Below are 15013 nucleotides of genomic sequence, written 5' to 3' on the forward strand. Positions count from 1 at the left end.
GCAGTTGAGAAATACAAAGTTTATGAACTTAGGGGGAAAATGACATAAAAGCTACCTTACACAGTAGACAATATGAAGCTGTGCAATTAAGAGGAAATTATGTAGCCTAAGTGTTTTTCAAATTTTCATTCACTATTTAAAGCCTACCATACAGTATTTGATAAATTATGATAAATCATTTTATTCAAAGAGCAACACTGATGAACTTTTAAAGTGAACCATTTATTAAATCAGACTGTTATTCTTAACAGTTATGTAAGTTACATGTATGTTTAAGTCAGAGTATTTCACATGGAAAAGTTTTTAACTCCTATAGGCAAGCAAAATCATATCACACAATATATAAGTGGGAAGGGGATACTGCTAAACATTCAAATAAGGCAAGTATATAAAAACAATAAAACAATAATGAAAAAATTCAAGCATTCCTTTAAGAGAATTCAACACTACAAGCTAAATGTACTTTCTGAGTGTATTCGTATAATCAAGGCAGTGTTTCTTCTTTTAAAACATCAGGAAATGGAATAAGGCTCATTAGTAGATACAGCTGCCCTCAAGATTTCAATTTCAGTTGCTTTCTTTAAATTAAAATTCACAAAGTACACAATTAAGATATATCAAAAAACTGAATCTGCTACTCTAACAACAGCTGTCCATGCTTAATACTTAGTGGTTTATTTGACCAAATTAGTCTTTTCAGGGGGAAAAAAAAGATAAGCCACTGTAAAACATTTAGTTTGAAATGTATGCTAATATTTTCCTTAGAAATCAAAAGTTATGGAGGAAAACGGTCATTTATTATAAGGAAAAGAAAGCAAAACACTAGAATGACCAAACATTTTCAAGGAACAAGCACCACAAAGGACATCTGCATTCAGTTTTGTAATATTTATCAATGCATTTTTCTTACTCCAACCAATCTACTTCATCAAATTCTGAATCATCTTCCGAATCACTATATTCAACAGCAATACGGCGAGACAGGATGGTGGCAACATCGTTTTCAATGCGTTCATGCTTAGCTTCCTGTTCACGCTGCTCTTCTACTTTGCGTAGCTGAATACCTGATACAGTGAATCCAAACCATTCATTTAAATCAAAATACGAGATACTAGATATTATTAATATTTCTGGAATAAAATCAAATACACATGAGAAATACTTATAGGAAAATAAAAAGATCAGAAAAGAATGTGAAGAAATCATACTGAGAGAGGCATTAAATCTTTATGTTATCTGTGTTATTAGTTGGTAAAACTTACCAGATATCCCAGTAGGTATCTACAGTTTATTTATCCATCATGGTCTACTATACCTCCCTGCTCACCACCCCCTAAAAAATTAATGAGGTGGTACATTTCTTCTATCACCTCAATGGTCAAATAAATTAAACATTGTTGAATATATTTTCTGTGGCTTCATTATCCATTGTATTTGAGGGAAAGGCACTATTATTCATTCTATATGCTCAGTGCCTGGCCTATAGTCATTGCTTAGGAAATAATGACAATAAATGAATGAATATGAGAAGTCTTTCCTTTGTTACTAAGGGAGGAAACTCACTCCTCTAAAGGCATCTGGTAGAGCAAGTGTCATGGATACCCAAAATGAACAGCCTTAACATTGAAGAAAATACCATTTTTAAAGGAGTTAATATACACATTAAGCATAATATAAAGGGTTTTAATTAAATGTTCTATAACATTTAAGTCTGATATATTAAATTTCTCATTCACTCAATAAAAATTTTAAGTATACCTACAAAGCATGAAAATAAAATGGTCAAATGTGATATATTTTCTGGAAAATAATTTTAAATATAAGTTGGATATAGCTTTACTTTCTAAAGGCCATTTGTACACAAACATGATCACCTAAAATTTTATAGATAAGGAACACATTTTTGTCTTAAATATTTAGAAAGTTTCCAATGCTACTATAGCAATGCTTTTCATGGAGCTGAGAAAATTACCTTTTCGTATTGCTTCCAGTAGCACACTCCTGGCATCGCTGATTACAGGTAGGGTTGATGGATGGCGCTTTGGCTCCGAAGCAGGTATAACTTGTGATGGAGGAGATGGAGGCATTAATGGAACATGGGGACCTGGGGCAGTAGATGGAGTTGGATGTAGCCCAGAGGGAGGATGAGCAAGAGCTGTAACTGTGACAGGTGATGATGGTCGAATGCCAGGTGGAGGCAGAGGAGGCGGTGGTGGGGGTGGAGGCAGCCCCTGAACTTCACCTTGTGGGAGTGGATGAACTGGTACAGTCTCACATACTGGGGCAGCTCTAGCTACTGGTGGAGAGGGCTGTACTAGAGGAGGTGCAATTGGAGGAGGAGCTGGGTGAAGAACTCCAGGGGCAATCTGAAGAGGAGCTGGAGGTGGTGGTACTGCTGGAGCTTGCAAAGCAGTGGCTGGAGGTGGAGGTGGGGGAGGTACTGGAGGGGGAGGAGTTGAAGTCATTGAAGCTCTTAATGAGGAAGTTGACAAGGCAGATGGAAGAGGTGGTGGAGGAGGTGGGGGAGTGGGGCTCACAAACACAGGTGTTCTGCCTGTAGCTGGTGACTGAGGGCGATTTTCTATCAAACCTGTAGCAGAACTGAAATGACAAAGAGATTCTAGCAAGTTATTAAAAGAGAAAAGCCTAAAGAGAAAATCTAACCACACAAACTATAAACAACTATCAGTAATTATATCAAAATAGATCCATTAACATGCTCCTATAGAAATTTAACATCTTCAACAGTATTTAGAAAAAAAAAAGAACTAAAAGCACATCAATAAAAAAATTAATGAGTGGTGCTTTGGTTTGTAATAGTCTAAATAGTCTCATTCTCTCATGCAACTTTGGCATCCACTCAGATATTTTATGCTTACTTTAATAAATAAAATGCTCAATTCTATACTGACAGGAGTCTCTGTAATGACTCAACATTGATCATAATGCAATTTTGTAGCAATACATGTGGCCAATACAATGCTATATTTATACTGAAACTATTAAGTCTCATCATATAATATTTCAGTTAAATCAATGACAGCTAATTACAAACCACAAAAAGAAATTTACAGCTCTCTCTTTTCCTGAGGATGGAACACCAAATGAGTCAGTGATAGAAAATTGGATTTTTAACTGAAAATTGTAAAGCTGATCTCTGTATCTCTATTAGAAAATTTCCCTAATATTTCTCTATTAGAAATTTATCATTTGGATAATAACTGACAAGATTAAACTTCAAAATAGCTTTACTGAAAGATTATTATAAGCAACTGCCAATCCTCTCTGAAATTCTTTAAGTATTTTCCTTAATACCAAATTAGTATTAATAATCACATCTTTGGTTCCCATTTCTTAGACTGTTACCCACATTCCAAAAAATCCTTAATTTTTCTTAATACACTGCACATGATATGCTTGATAACAACACTATAATAAAATGAAACAGGCTTTAATCTTTAAATTCTTATTAGCTAAATTTTCCTAGGAGAGTGTGTCAGCTCTAACCAGAAGATTACAAATAATGTCCCACAGACCAAATCTGACCTGCTCCCTGTTTTTATAAATAGAGTTTATTTCAACACAGACACATTCATTTGTTTATGTATAGTCTATGGTGGCTTTCATGCAACAATGGCAGAATTGAGTACTTGTGACAAAAACTGTAAGGCCCGAAAGCCAAAAATACTTACTATATCGTCCTTGAAAGAAAAAGCTTACTGACTCCTAAGATAAAACATCATATGCTTGTTCCAACATACCTGATACAGGTGGGTATCGGTTTTGCATCTCCTGCTCCATGCATTGGTGGAGGCGGAGGTGGTTCATGTGGTCTGACTAATACCCTTTCCTCAGCTCTAGTCAGAAGCTCACTCATCTGACTAAATGGCAAGGCAGAAAGTGAGTAAGATCCATCCATATGATCCACGTATGTCTGAGGTCTAAAAGAAATATATAGTATCAGTGAATTATTCTTGAATTATTGGGAGGAAAGGGTTCTACATGAGATATTAAATATTTAAAGTTTATCCTTTCAATGCCAATATTTTAACTATTTTTAAGAAACTTTCAGAAATGTATTATATTAATCCTGCTTTTAAAACAAAGAATGCTGCTCACAATATAACCCTTACTTGTTGATTTAGAGATCTACTATGATGACCATCAGTTATTTTATTATTTTATAACAGAATACTAATTCAACTCACAGGATGAAAAGCATTACGTACATAATTTAATAAACAAGAAAATAATTAACTTTTAGCAAATTGTGTGGAAAGCTATCTGCCTCTATTTAGTTCTTTACAAGAAGATGCCAATGACAGAAAGGTAGAATAGGAAAATGAGTTTTCTACTACTAGTATATCTCGGTGTGCTCTTAAACTTAAATGACTTCTAAAAGTCTTGCACCAGAGAGAAAGGCCTCCCAGATACTAGCAGCACAGAGGTGGCTAGCTATATTGTTTCTGTCCTTCTGCTGTTTTCAAAGGTGCAAGGGTACTCAGAAAATAGCTGAGTAACATAGCAACATGTGACTTAGATGTAAGCAAAATTTTAGATAACTCGAACATGTTAAGATTTATAAATATTTGCTAGTACATTTTTGGGACAAAGTTGGATTTAACAGATGTGCACACAGCAAGTCAGAAATTATTGTATTTAGTGAGTCAGATAAGTACCTTAATTACTCAACTGTAGTAGAAATAAATGTCTAAAGTTTATTAATTTTTTAATGTCAATTCTTTCAGTAATACAGATAAATAGTATCTCTCAGATGTATATTTCTCCTAAAATAGGTCAAGATGTTGCACACTTATGGCCCAATCATTTATATGTATATTACTTAAAAGAAAACCTTAAGCTCTTTTCCATTAAAAAATCATATGACTAGGCTGGGCACAGTGGCTCACACATGCAATCCCAGCACTTTGGGAGGCTGAGACAGGCAGATCACTTGAGGTCATGAATTCAAGATCGGCCCGGCCAACATGGTGAGACCCCATCTCTACTAAAAATACAAAAATTAGCTGGGCGTGGTGACGTGTGCCTGTAATCCCAGCTACTTGGGAGGCTGAGGTGGGAGAATCGCTTGAACCCAGGAGGCAGAGGTTGCAGTGAGCTGAGAGCACACCACTGCACTCCACCCTGGGCGATAGAGCAAGATTCTGTCTCAAAACAAACAAACAAACAAACAAACAAACAAACAAACAAACAAACGTATGACTATACCCAAATAAATGTCTTCGTAGACAGACGCCAGTTTAATGTGTTTGCTGGTAGTATGTTATTTAGTTAGGGCCCCTGGCCACTAAGAAAGGAAAAAATCTTTTCTACAAAAGGGATCAATACTTTTGTTTGAAAGTCCTAATATATCTGAGGTGGGCAATGTGGCAAAGAAAGGAAGTCAGGGGAAAGTAAAAGGAACAAAACAGAACCCCTTCTTCACTCCTATTTTATATGCAATAAATCAACAGTATTTCAAAAAAAACCCCAGACCCTAAACTTTTATTACAAAATTCTAGCAGACTGTGCCTGAAATATCGAGAGGCTATTGAGACATCACACTAAAGCTAAAACCCTAAAGATCAGCCACTCCAACCACTTCTTTCTAAGATGACAAAACTAAGGTCCAGGTATGAAAGTGACCTGCTCAAGGCCTGACTTTAGTAGGCTCACAGTGGTCAGGATTTTGAAATAATCTCTATATTTATAACAGGGTCTGCCTGTTCAACAGTTTAGGACTCAAGACTTAGAAGTACAGATACTACAAATAAAGCCAATGTTTTATCATTAAAAAAAAAAAACAAAAGTAAAGAAACCTTGTTTCAAAATGAGAGGCTGGGCCATTAGCAACTTCAATATGCTTATGTAAGAGATTAGCATCATCTTCAGCCAGCTCTGGACCTTGGGCCAGCTTCTGCCATTCTCGCCGCCTGTCATGAGGTGCTCTTGGCACTTTTTCTGGTTCATGAGGACGATCTAGATTTTTCTGCTATAACAGATGTATTGAAACAAAGTCAAATGCTTAAGCGCTAATTTTTAAAAAAGAGGTTATAACAATCAAATTAAACTCTAACATCAACACTGAAAAAGACAATGTCATCATAATATAGTAAAAGTAACACAGAAATGGTTTACTTGTACATTCAGTTAAATCTTAGCCAGTCTGCTGTAATCCCAGTTTCCTGCCATGTTTTGTTTAACCCCTAATTTGAACTGATGCACCAGACACAAAACAGTATGCCTAAAGAATACAATTTGAGGTCAGAAAGTCTTTCAGATGAAAAAAGACTCATGAACCCTTGCTCCACAGGCATTAGTTTGAAATTTCTACGATGAATGGCATTGTCTGCCTCTAATCAAAACGTAACAATTTACTAAGGTTATGTTATCTGGGAAGTAACTGATTAGCTAGCCAACACATTAGAAAAAAATCCAATTATCTAATTAACCGATAATAACTATATCACTCAACAGAAAACATTGTCTTTAAACAATAAAACAAAAAGTGATTCAAAACTGGGGGAGAAAGTACAGAAAGGGCTAGAGTAAGTGTTAACAAATTCAAACGCCCAAAGCGGCCAAGCGGATAACATACATGAATGAAGCCAGTCGGGTGTAAGATGGGGCATGAGGTGAGCTAGACAGATATGTCCATCTCAGGCACTCTAGTTCCAAAATTTAAAAACTTCTGTGTTTGGCAAACAAAACACTCCCTACAGGCATAATCTGGCTTGCCAGTCACCAGTTTGCAAATGTTAGCTAGAACACTGGGTTACCATCTAGCAAAGAAGACAATACAATGGCATTATACAGGGATTAGGGAAAGCAGAGATAGCTACAGGAGAACCAGAGAGATGATAAAGACAGAATTTGCCTCCTTCATAATTCAACCTAAATCTAACTTTGCTTCATCCTTCTGTGTTTTCAGTTATCATTAACATGAAATATAAAGCAGATACAAGTGAATTTTATTAGAAAGTGGAAAATGACAATAACAGAAATTTCATGTGAATATAATAACCTCTCCAAAACATTTAGGAGAGAAATGTTTAGGATGTGCTCTGTAGCAACAAAATACTAGCTTAATCTACGTTACCAATATCTGTACAAGATTCCATTGCTCCTTACCAAAATGTTCCTCTCTTCCTTGGTACACCTAACTCCTATCTGTTCTTCAAGATTCATTATAAGCTTTGTGGGAAGGGTTTACCCTGCCTGCTAGCTAAAGCAGATGCTATTTTGTGTTATCTAAACCCTTTATGCATACCTCTGCTATGGCACTTATTATGCCATACTCTAATAATCTAACTGCTCATCTGCTCCCCATCAGACTGTGTTCTTTCTGTGGAGTTATAAAGACTTCAGTATTTAACTATATGGACCCAATAAAATAAAACTGTCAAAATATAAGATTAATGAAGTTCAATATATGCAACAAAACACAAATATACAAAAATTAACCTCAATTTTTTAATCTCTTGTAATACCTTCTGCTTCCTCTTTTCCTTCCTCTTATCCTCTGTATCTTGCAACATTTTTTCTTTCCATAGATCAAAGAAATATGAAGGATTGGTATAAAACTTCAGACCTTCTTTACCATCATCTCTGAAATATAAAATATCAATTAAAACACACATTAGTAAGACTTAGGCAATCAGAATAGAAATAATTTCACTAAAATGTTTATCCTCTTACATTAATAAAATACAGCATGTTAAAATAGTGCCAAAATAAAACTGAATATTGCACCAATAGAAAATTTCTCACAAATATGAGGAAACAAAGAAAAGTGGTAAAGCAGATGCTTTTCCAAGTTAGTACTAACAATTTAAAGTATAGCTGGGCAATTTTCATCCCTAATTTCTGCTGAATCCCAAATTTTCTAAAAAGTCCTTTGGGCAATTCCAATAATTACAAATAGCTCTGCCAAAGATAAAAGCCTGAAAAGACAGTAACATCATCTAGAAGACAGAAATTTTGCAGTTTCTGCCAATACTATGATTTATTTATTATCTTACTAAATCCAAAAGATATCACGTAATAGTCATTCTAACAGTCACATTTATATCTAATTATCTGCACACTGACTTACAATTTCAAATAACTCTGTGAATACTATTTTATTCAGGTTGTGTTGTACATCTTAAATTACCCATTTAACAAACCATGTGAAAGAACTTCAAAGAAAGGCTAAATAATTCCAGATTTTATTCTAAGTGGTAAAAAGCATTTTAAAAAGGTACTACCTATTCATTATGTAAGAAGTTAATGTATACAAATCAAATCAAGAGTAGACGAAACAGGCCGGGCGCAGTGGCTCACGCCTGTAATCCCAGCACTTTGAGAGGCCAAGGCGGGTGGATCACGAGGTCAGATCGAGACCATCCTGGCTAACACAGTGAAACCCCATCTCTACTAAAAATATAAAAATTTAGCCGGGCTTGGTGGCAGGCGCCTGTAGTCCCAGCTACTCGGTAGGCTGAGGCAGGAAAATGACATGAACCTGGGAGGCAGAGCTTGCAGTAAGCCTGGGTGACAAAGTGAGACTCCGCCTCAAAAAAAAAAAAAAAAGAGTAGACAAAACAAGCAAAAATTATAATGTTTATTTTGTTAGTAGGACAGAATTTTGAGCTTTTTCCATTTGATTAAAAATTAAATTAAAAGGACAATAATAACTCCTTATCTCTTTACATTAATAAGTTTACCAGTGGCTTTTCTTAACTTGTAAAAACAACTCTTTTAAATAGGTCTTGTCTTTTGTATGCCACAATCTTAAGAATTCATCCAGTGAATAAAAGCAAAGGTTTTCCAAAGGTGGTGGACAGAGAGGGTTCTCTGTGTTGGCTAGAACCCCAACGAAATAAAGAATGTTTGGGGATTTAGCATTTCAATCTGAAGTCTGAGATAAATAATAGGGCTACTATTTATTAACCTACCTACCTATAAGGAGTGAGTATATTGAGAGGTGGAGGCTGTTCACAAACATCGTACGTCTCCTGTAGTGGAATAGGCAAAGTCTTGCGATCGAAAAGCTGCTGGTCTTGAATTGTAGAACTTCGGAAAGCTTTCCTCATTGTTATATCTTGCAAAGACACTAAAACAAAAATCAAGAATTCATTTTATTTTATTTTACTAAGATGATTTAACATAAGGGCAAATTCACATACTTTATTTGTCTAAAAGTCAGCATGGCTCAAGAGGTTGTGACCTTAGTGGCTTATGAATCAGAAACCATATTTTAAATGTTCTATCATTATATTTACCCATATCATTCTGTGCCTAATTTTCCCATATCATTCTGTGCCTAATTTTCCCAATCAGATAGGTTTTAATTAACCTTTGATTTTGAAGGCTCAGAGGGCCCTAATGACACCTGAAACATATCTACATTTCAACCAAATATACCTTTTTCTTTCTTCTACCTGCCATCATGGGCCCCCACCAACTTAGGTTCTCTTCTCCTATAATCTTCTTTTCCATCTCCCTTTATTCCTTTTGTTAGCGTACACCAGTAACTCTGAAAGGAATTACTTATTAGTGGCATTGTGGGCTAAACACGCTGTTAACCTCTATGCTACATATACTATAAATATTGTATGTGTACTCTCAAGTTAAAACAAACTTTACTGTAAAGTAAATACTTTTAAGTATTAGGTGATCTATATTATTCTCTTTTTCACTTATCTTTTATCTGTACTATAAGGATTTCTACCTAACTATAAGCTCTTGAAGACTCAGACTATCTTGTACATTAGTATTCCCAGTCACTAGCACAGCCCCATCACATACATGATTTAAAAACAACTTCATTTATTTTGAACTGTGCAGCATGTTAAAATAAAAAATATACAAAAATGCTGCATTCTTAATTCTTACAGTGATATCCCGATATTAAAAAATAAGGTAATTTCTTGATATTTAATATGGCCTTAAGTATACAGACAAATGCCCTGTAACATAGCAAGGTCAGTATAACAATCCTAACAATTCTTTTTTTTTTTTTTTTTGAGACAGAGTCTCGCTGTGTCACCCAGGCTGGAGTGCAGTGGCACGATCTCGGCTCACTGCAACCTCTTCCTCCCGGGTTCAAGCAATTCTCCTGCCTCAGCTTCCCAAGTAGCTGGGACTACAGGCACCTGCCACCATGGCCGACTAATTTTTTTTTTTTTTAAATTTTTAGTAGAGATGAGGTTTCACTATGTTGGCCAGGCTGGTCTTGAACTCCTGACCTCATGATCTGCCCACCTCAGCCTCCCAAAGTGATGGGATTACAGGTGTGAGCCACCACGTCCAGCCAACAATTCTTAAGTTATCCTTCTCCTTAAAATAATATTCCTGTCATCCCCTCAAGTAAATTCACTCAACATGAACATGGGACCAATGGCACAGAAGGTACAATAGGCTGGGTCTGCAATGGTGGCACCATAATTGCATTTCTAGCAATTCCACTGCTGCATGACCTGTAACACACTTATAAATACTAAAATAAAATTCAGAGAAGCAAAAAGTTTTTCCCCACTATCACTAAAAAGTGGCACTGGAGATACAGTATTTAATGAGTACATACTATATGTGCTAGATGGTTTCACTAAATTTCATTTCATTTAATCTTTACAATTCAGTAAGACAGGAATTATTACTCCATTGTGAAATATAAGAAAGCTAAGGCTAGGAAATAGTATATAACTGACCTGAGGTTAAACAGTTAATAAACAGCAGAGCCAGAACAGAAAAGTCAGATCTGTCTACCTTTGAGGCTAATCTTTTTGCCACAATACCACACGCTGTTCTCAGGCTCCTGCCAGAAGTGGATTGTGTTTTCTGCAGTCAAAGTGGATCAATTCTTGCCACTCTCCTGCCCCACTTATTAATCAATAAGTATGTAATTAAGATGAAACCTAGTGTTTAATCTCGCCAAACTTCCTTGGTAAAGGATGTAAGAAACATGTAAACTAATAAGCATGATGTACTTTTCTATCTTCAACTCCTCTCATTTATCGTTTGTCTTATTATTAACAGACTATTGTGGTGAAGCTCCTTCCACTTGCCAACAATAACATCTGATATTAATAAAATAGAATTATAAAGCAATAAATTAGCATAATGCTTATAAACATAATTGACTTAAATATAATTGTACAAGTCTTTGTTTAAAATTCATTTAAAAAATATTTTCAAAATTGATAGTTTTTAGTTACTACAAAACGGTTAAAAAAACTGATACCACACTGTGCTATTTAGTACTGTACACATGATGTTTTTTTTTTTAATTCCCACTGAATTAAAAAACCTAGGTTAAATAACTGAAAACTCCTTCAATACAACCTCTCCAAAACAATTTCAAATTAAGTAGTTCAGCTTTTAGATTCTGAATTCTTCCCCCACTGCTCCACAAAATTTTAAAGGAAACTAGGTATAATTCTGACAGTATAGCTGTTGACATATTAAAATTTGTTTTTTAACACAAACATCTTAATTTATTTACTGTTATCTGTATTTTCACTTTCAAGTTTAATGGTGGCTCTAAGACATTTGTTAAAATGTAACAATATTTTGAAACTAAATGTTGATTTTTATTTCTGTTACATATGAGAACTGCCTGTGTATTTCTCTATTATTTGATGGCATAAATTTATATTTAAGTGATAAACAGTTGAGTTATCTGAAAAACAAATTTTGGCTATAAATTATGTATTTGAAAGCATGACCATAAAATATTTTTTCACCACTAACAATGATTTTATTTCAAGAATTCCATGAGGTGTAATTAATGTATTGATACATGCACATGTTTCAAAGGATACCACCAAGAAAGACAACCTAAAGAATGGGAGAAAATATTTGCAAATCATATATTTGATAAAGGATTTAGATCCAGAATATACACAGAATTCCAACAAGTCAAAAATAAAAACACGAATAATACAAATTATAAATGGGCTAAGGAACTAAATAGACATTTCTCCAAAGGAGATATTCAAATGGCCTGTAAGCACATGAAAACATACTCAACATCATTAGCCATCAGGGAGATATAAATACATGTTATATGAATGAACCTTGAAAACATTATGCTAAAAGAAGCCAGTCACAAAAGACCACATACTGTACTATTCATTCATATGAAATATCCATACAGACAGATCCATACAGACAAATCCATACAGGCAAATCCATACAGACAGAAAGATCAGTGATTGCTAGGGGTTGAGCTGAAGGGGAAACAGAGTGACTGCTAATGAGTACAGGGCTTCTTTCTGGAGTGATACAAATACTCTAAAATTGATTGTGGTGACGGTTGCATAACTTGAATATACTAAAAAACACTGAATTGTACACTTCAACTTTAAATGGGTGAACTGCAAGGTATACGTAGGTTGTGAAATATATCTTAATAAAGCTATTTTTTAAGTATTATTTCCTTTTCTTCTTGTATCCAGAGCTCTGAGTTTACATTTTACAAGTGGTACAAATCTAGTATGCCAAGTATTTGCCTCTCCTTATTTACACATTGGATTATTTCAAAAGTAGCTGGTTCCATCACTAAGACATCTATCATTACATTATATTTTTGTTCTTTCCACTGACATCCTTTAGTATTTTTATTGTTAAAGTTTAGATCTATTATATAATTTGCATTTATACTAAAAATTAGATCTATTATATAATTTGTGTTTATACTATTTAATGCAACAAAAATATTTTGAAGAGAGTGTAAGAAATTCCATTAAACAATTCTCTGTGGTAGGTAAGTGCAAATTATGTTCTTAGTATTGCATTTCTTTTTGTGAAACAAACAAAAAGATGCATTTGGGAAACATTGGCATTCAATGTATTCTATCAAGGCATAAAACATGATTTTACCACTGAAGTTTCTACAATTATTTTAGCCTATCTGATTATTCCTGATTTAATATCTTGGTATAGAATGTTTACACCCTACATACTGGCAATTTGTTTTTGAAATGTTCATTTAAAGTAGGAAGTTGCATTCAGTTAAATAACTAACAAGACTTTAGCAATATGCACATACAAAAGCATATTAAAAGCAGTTACATGGCCAGGTGTAGTGGCTCATGCCTATAATCCCAACACTTTGGGAGGCCAAGGTGGGCAGATCACAAGGTCAGGAGTTCGAGACCAGCCGGACCAACATGGTGAAACCCCATCTCTACCAAAAATAAAAAAATTAGCCAGGCGTGGTGGCAGACACCTGTAATCCCAGCTACTCAGGAGGCTGAGGCAGGAGAATTGCTTGAACCTGGGAGGTGGAGGTTGCAGTGAGCCGAGATTGCGCCACTGCGCTCCAGCCTAGTGACAGAGTGTCTGTCTCAAAAAAAAAAAAAAAAAAAAAACCAGTTACATTCTTGTAGAATCAACCTAAAGATTTCAGGTAATTTTCTAATAATTTTTATTTCTAAGACAAAAGTATACAAATAAATTATAAGGGAGAAATGAAAAGAGAAAGATAATGAAGAGAATGGAGGAAAATGTCTGGTTAAAATGACTTCTTTATGCAAAAAAATTAGGAGCTGTTTAGTGTACAAAAAGAAGAGATTTAAAACAGAGTAGAAAAGAAAAGCCAGGAGAATCATACTGATGGCATTTTTAGATAATTCACTGATTTATTACAATATGTACACCAAAGGACATGGGTATGATCTGTAATAAATTCATGATTAATACTGTTAAGTATATCATTCATCTCATCTAACTTAAAATATATACGTAGAAGAAAATACAATATTAATAAGCTTACATTCTTCTTCCTTTGGATCAAGCTGTGTAACACTAACAGATAAACGGTCCACACGTTCTTGCAATGAATTGACTCTGAAGGAAAAACTATGTGCTTCATTGAATAATTCTCCAAATATATCTTCAGCATATTTACCTAAGCAAAAATGACACATATATCATAAAATTTAACATCCAGAGCACTGAGTTTTTATCTTTGCAAGCAGTAGAAATCTAGCATGATATTTGCCTCAGATACTTTGTGATCAGAGATAAATAATGAACAATGTAATATTACAACTGGTGACCTGTTGAATTTGGAATTTATTTGGAATTACAGTTGACCCTTGAACAAAATCGTTTAACTGTAATAGTCCACTTACATGTGGATTTTTTTCAATAAATACATTGAAAATTTTGGAGATTTGAGACAATTTGAAAAAACTTGCAGATGAACCACATAGCCTAAAAATACTAAAAATTTTAAAGTATATTTTAAAGATATGAATGCATAAAATCTATGTAAATACTAGACTATTTTATCATTTACTACCACAAAATATACAGAAATCTATTATAAAAAGTTAAAATTTATCAAAATTTACACACAAAACAAAAACATACATAGTGCCATTCACAGTCAAGAGAAATATAAAGAAATGGAAAGATGTATTAGGTTGGTGCAAATGTAATTGCAGTTTTTGCCAACCTAATAGTACTAAATCATAACAATAAATTTAAGTGTAATACTGTATTACTGTAACAATTTTATAGCCACCCTCTGTTGATATTGCAGTTAGCTCTAGTGTTGTTACTATCCACTTAAAATGCTGTTTGAGCAGTTCTCTCCACTAAATTGCATATAAGAGTAGGAAGTAATCTTTCATGGTTCTTGTGTATTTTCCATCATGTTTTATGCAATACTGTAAACCTTGAATACATTGTGAGACTCATTCAAAGTGCCACCAGTGATGCTGGAAGTACTCTCAAGTACAAGAAAGTCATAACACTACAAGATAAAGTTGAATTGCTTGATATGAACCACAGATTGAGGTCTACAGCTGTGGTTGCTTAGCATTTCAAGATAAATGAATCAAACTTAAGGGCAATTATAAAAAAAGAAAAGGAAAATCATGAAGCCATTGCTGCAGATACACCAGCAGACACAAAAACCTTGTACTTTTTGCGAATACCTTTTAATCTTGTATCAAAATGCAATTTTTGTGGGTGCATGGCTGTTACAAGAAAGCATACATACAGACTCTAACATGAT

The 15013-nt window shown here is 34.4% G+C and overlaps 1 protein-coding gene across 22 annotated transcripts in view; it reads right to left on the reverse strand.

Annotated features, from left to right (window-relative positions):
- Nucleotides 1-203: 203 nt before the first annotated feature.
- The window catches only part of WASF1 (WASP family member 1), a 77143-nt gene continuing 62333 nt past the window's right edge, over nucleotides 204-15013 (reverse strand). For 12 of the 22 annotated variants that reach the window (XM_009451732.5, XM_063811949.1, XM_009451734.5 and 9 more), the window contains 7 exons: nucleotides 13763-13897; nucleotides 8944-9097; nucleotides 7491-7608; nucleotides 5820-5992; nucleotides 3762-3941; nucleotides 1973-2601; nucleotides 204-1064 (listed from right to left, as the gene is read on the reverse strand). In XM_009451732.5, the coding sequence (XP_009450007.1) occupies nucleotides 907-1064; nucleotides 1973-2601; nucleotides 3762-3941; nucleotides 5820-5992; nucleotides 7491-7608; nucleotides 8944-9097; nucleotides 13763-13897 (1547 nt within the window). In that variant the 3' untranslated portion in view covers nucleotides 204-906. 22 annotated transcript variants of the gene reach the window in all.

The sequence above is a fragment of the Pan troglodytes genome, chromosome 5 (genome assembly GCF_028858775.2).
Source record: "Pan troglodytes isolate AG18354 chromosome 5, NHGRI_mPanTro3-v2.0_pri, whole genome shotgun sequence".
NCBI lineage: Eukaryota > Metazoa > Chordata > Mammalia > Primates > Hominidae > Pan > Pan troglodytes.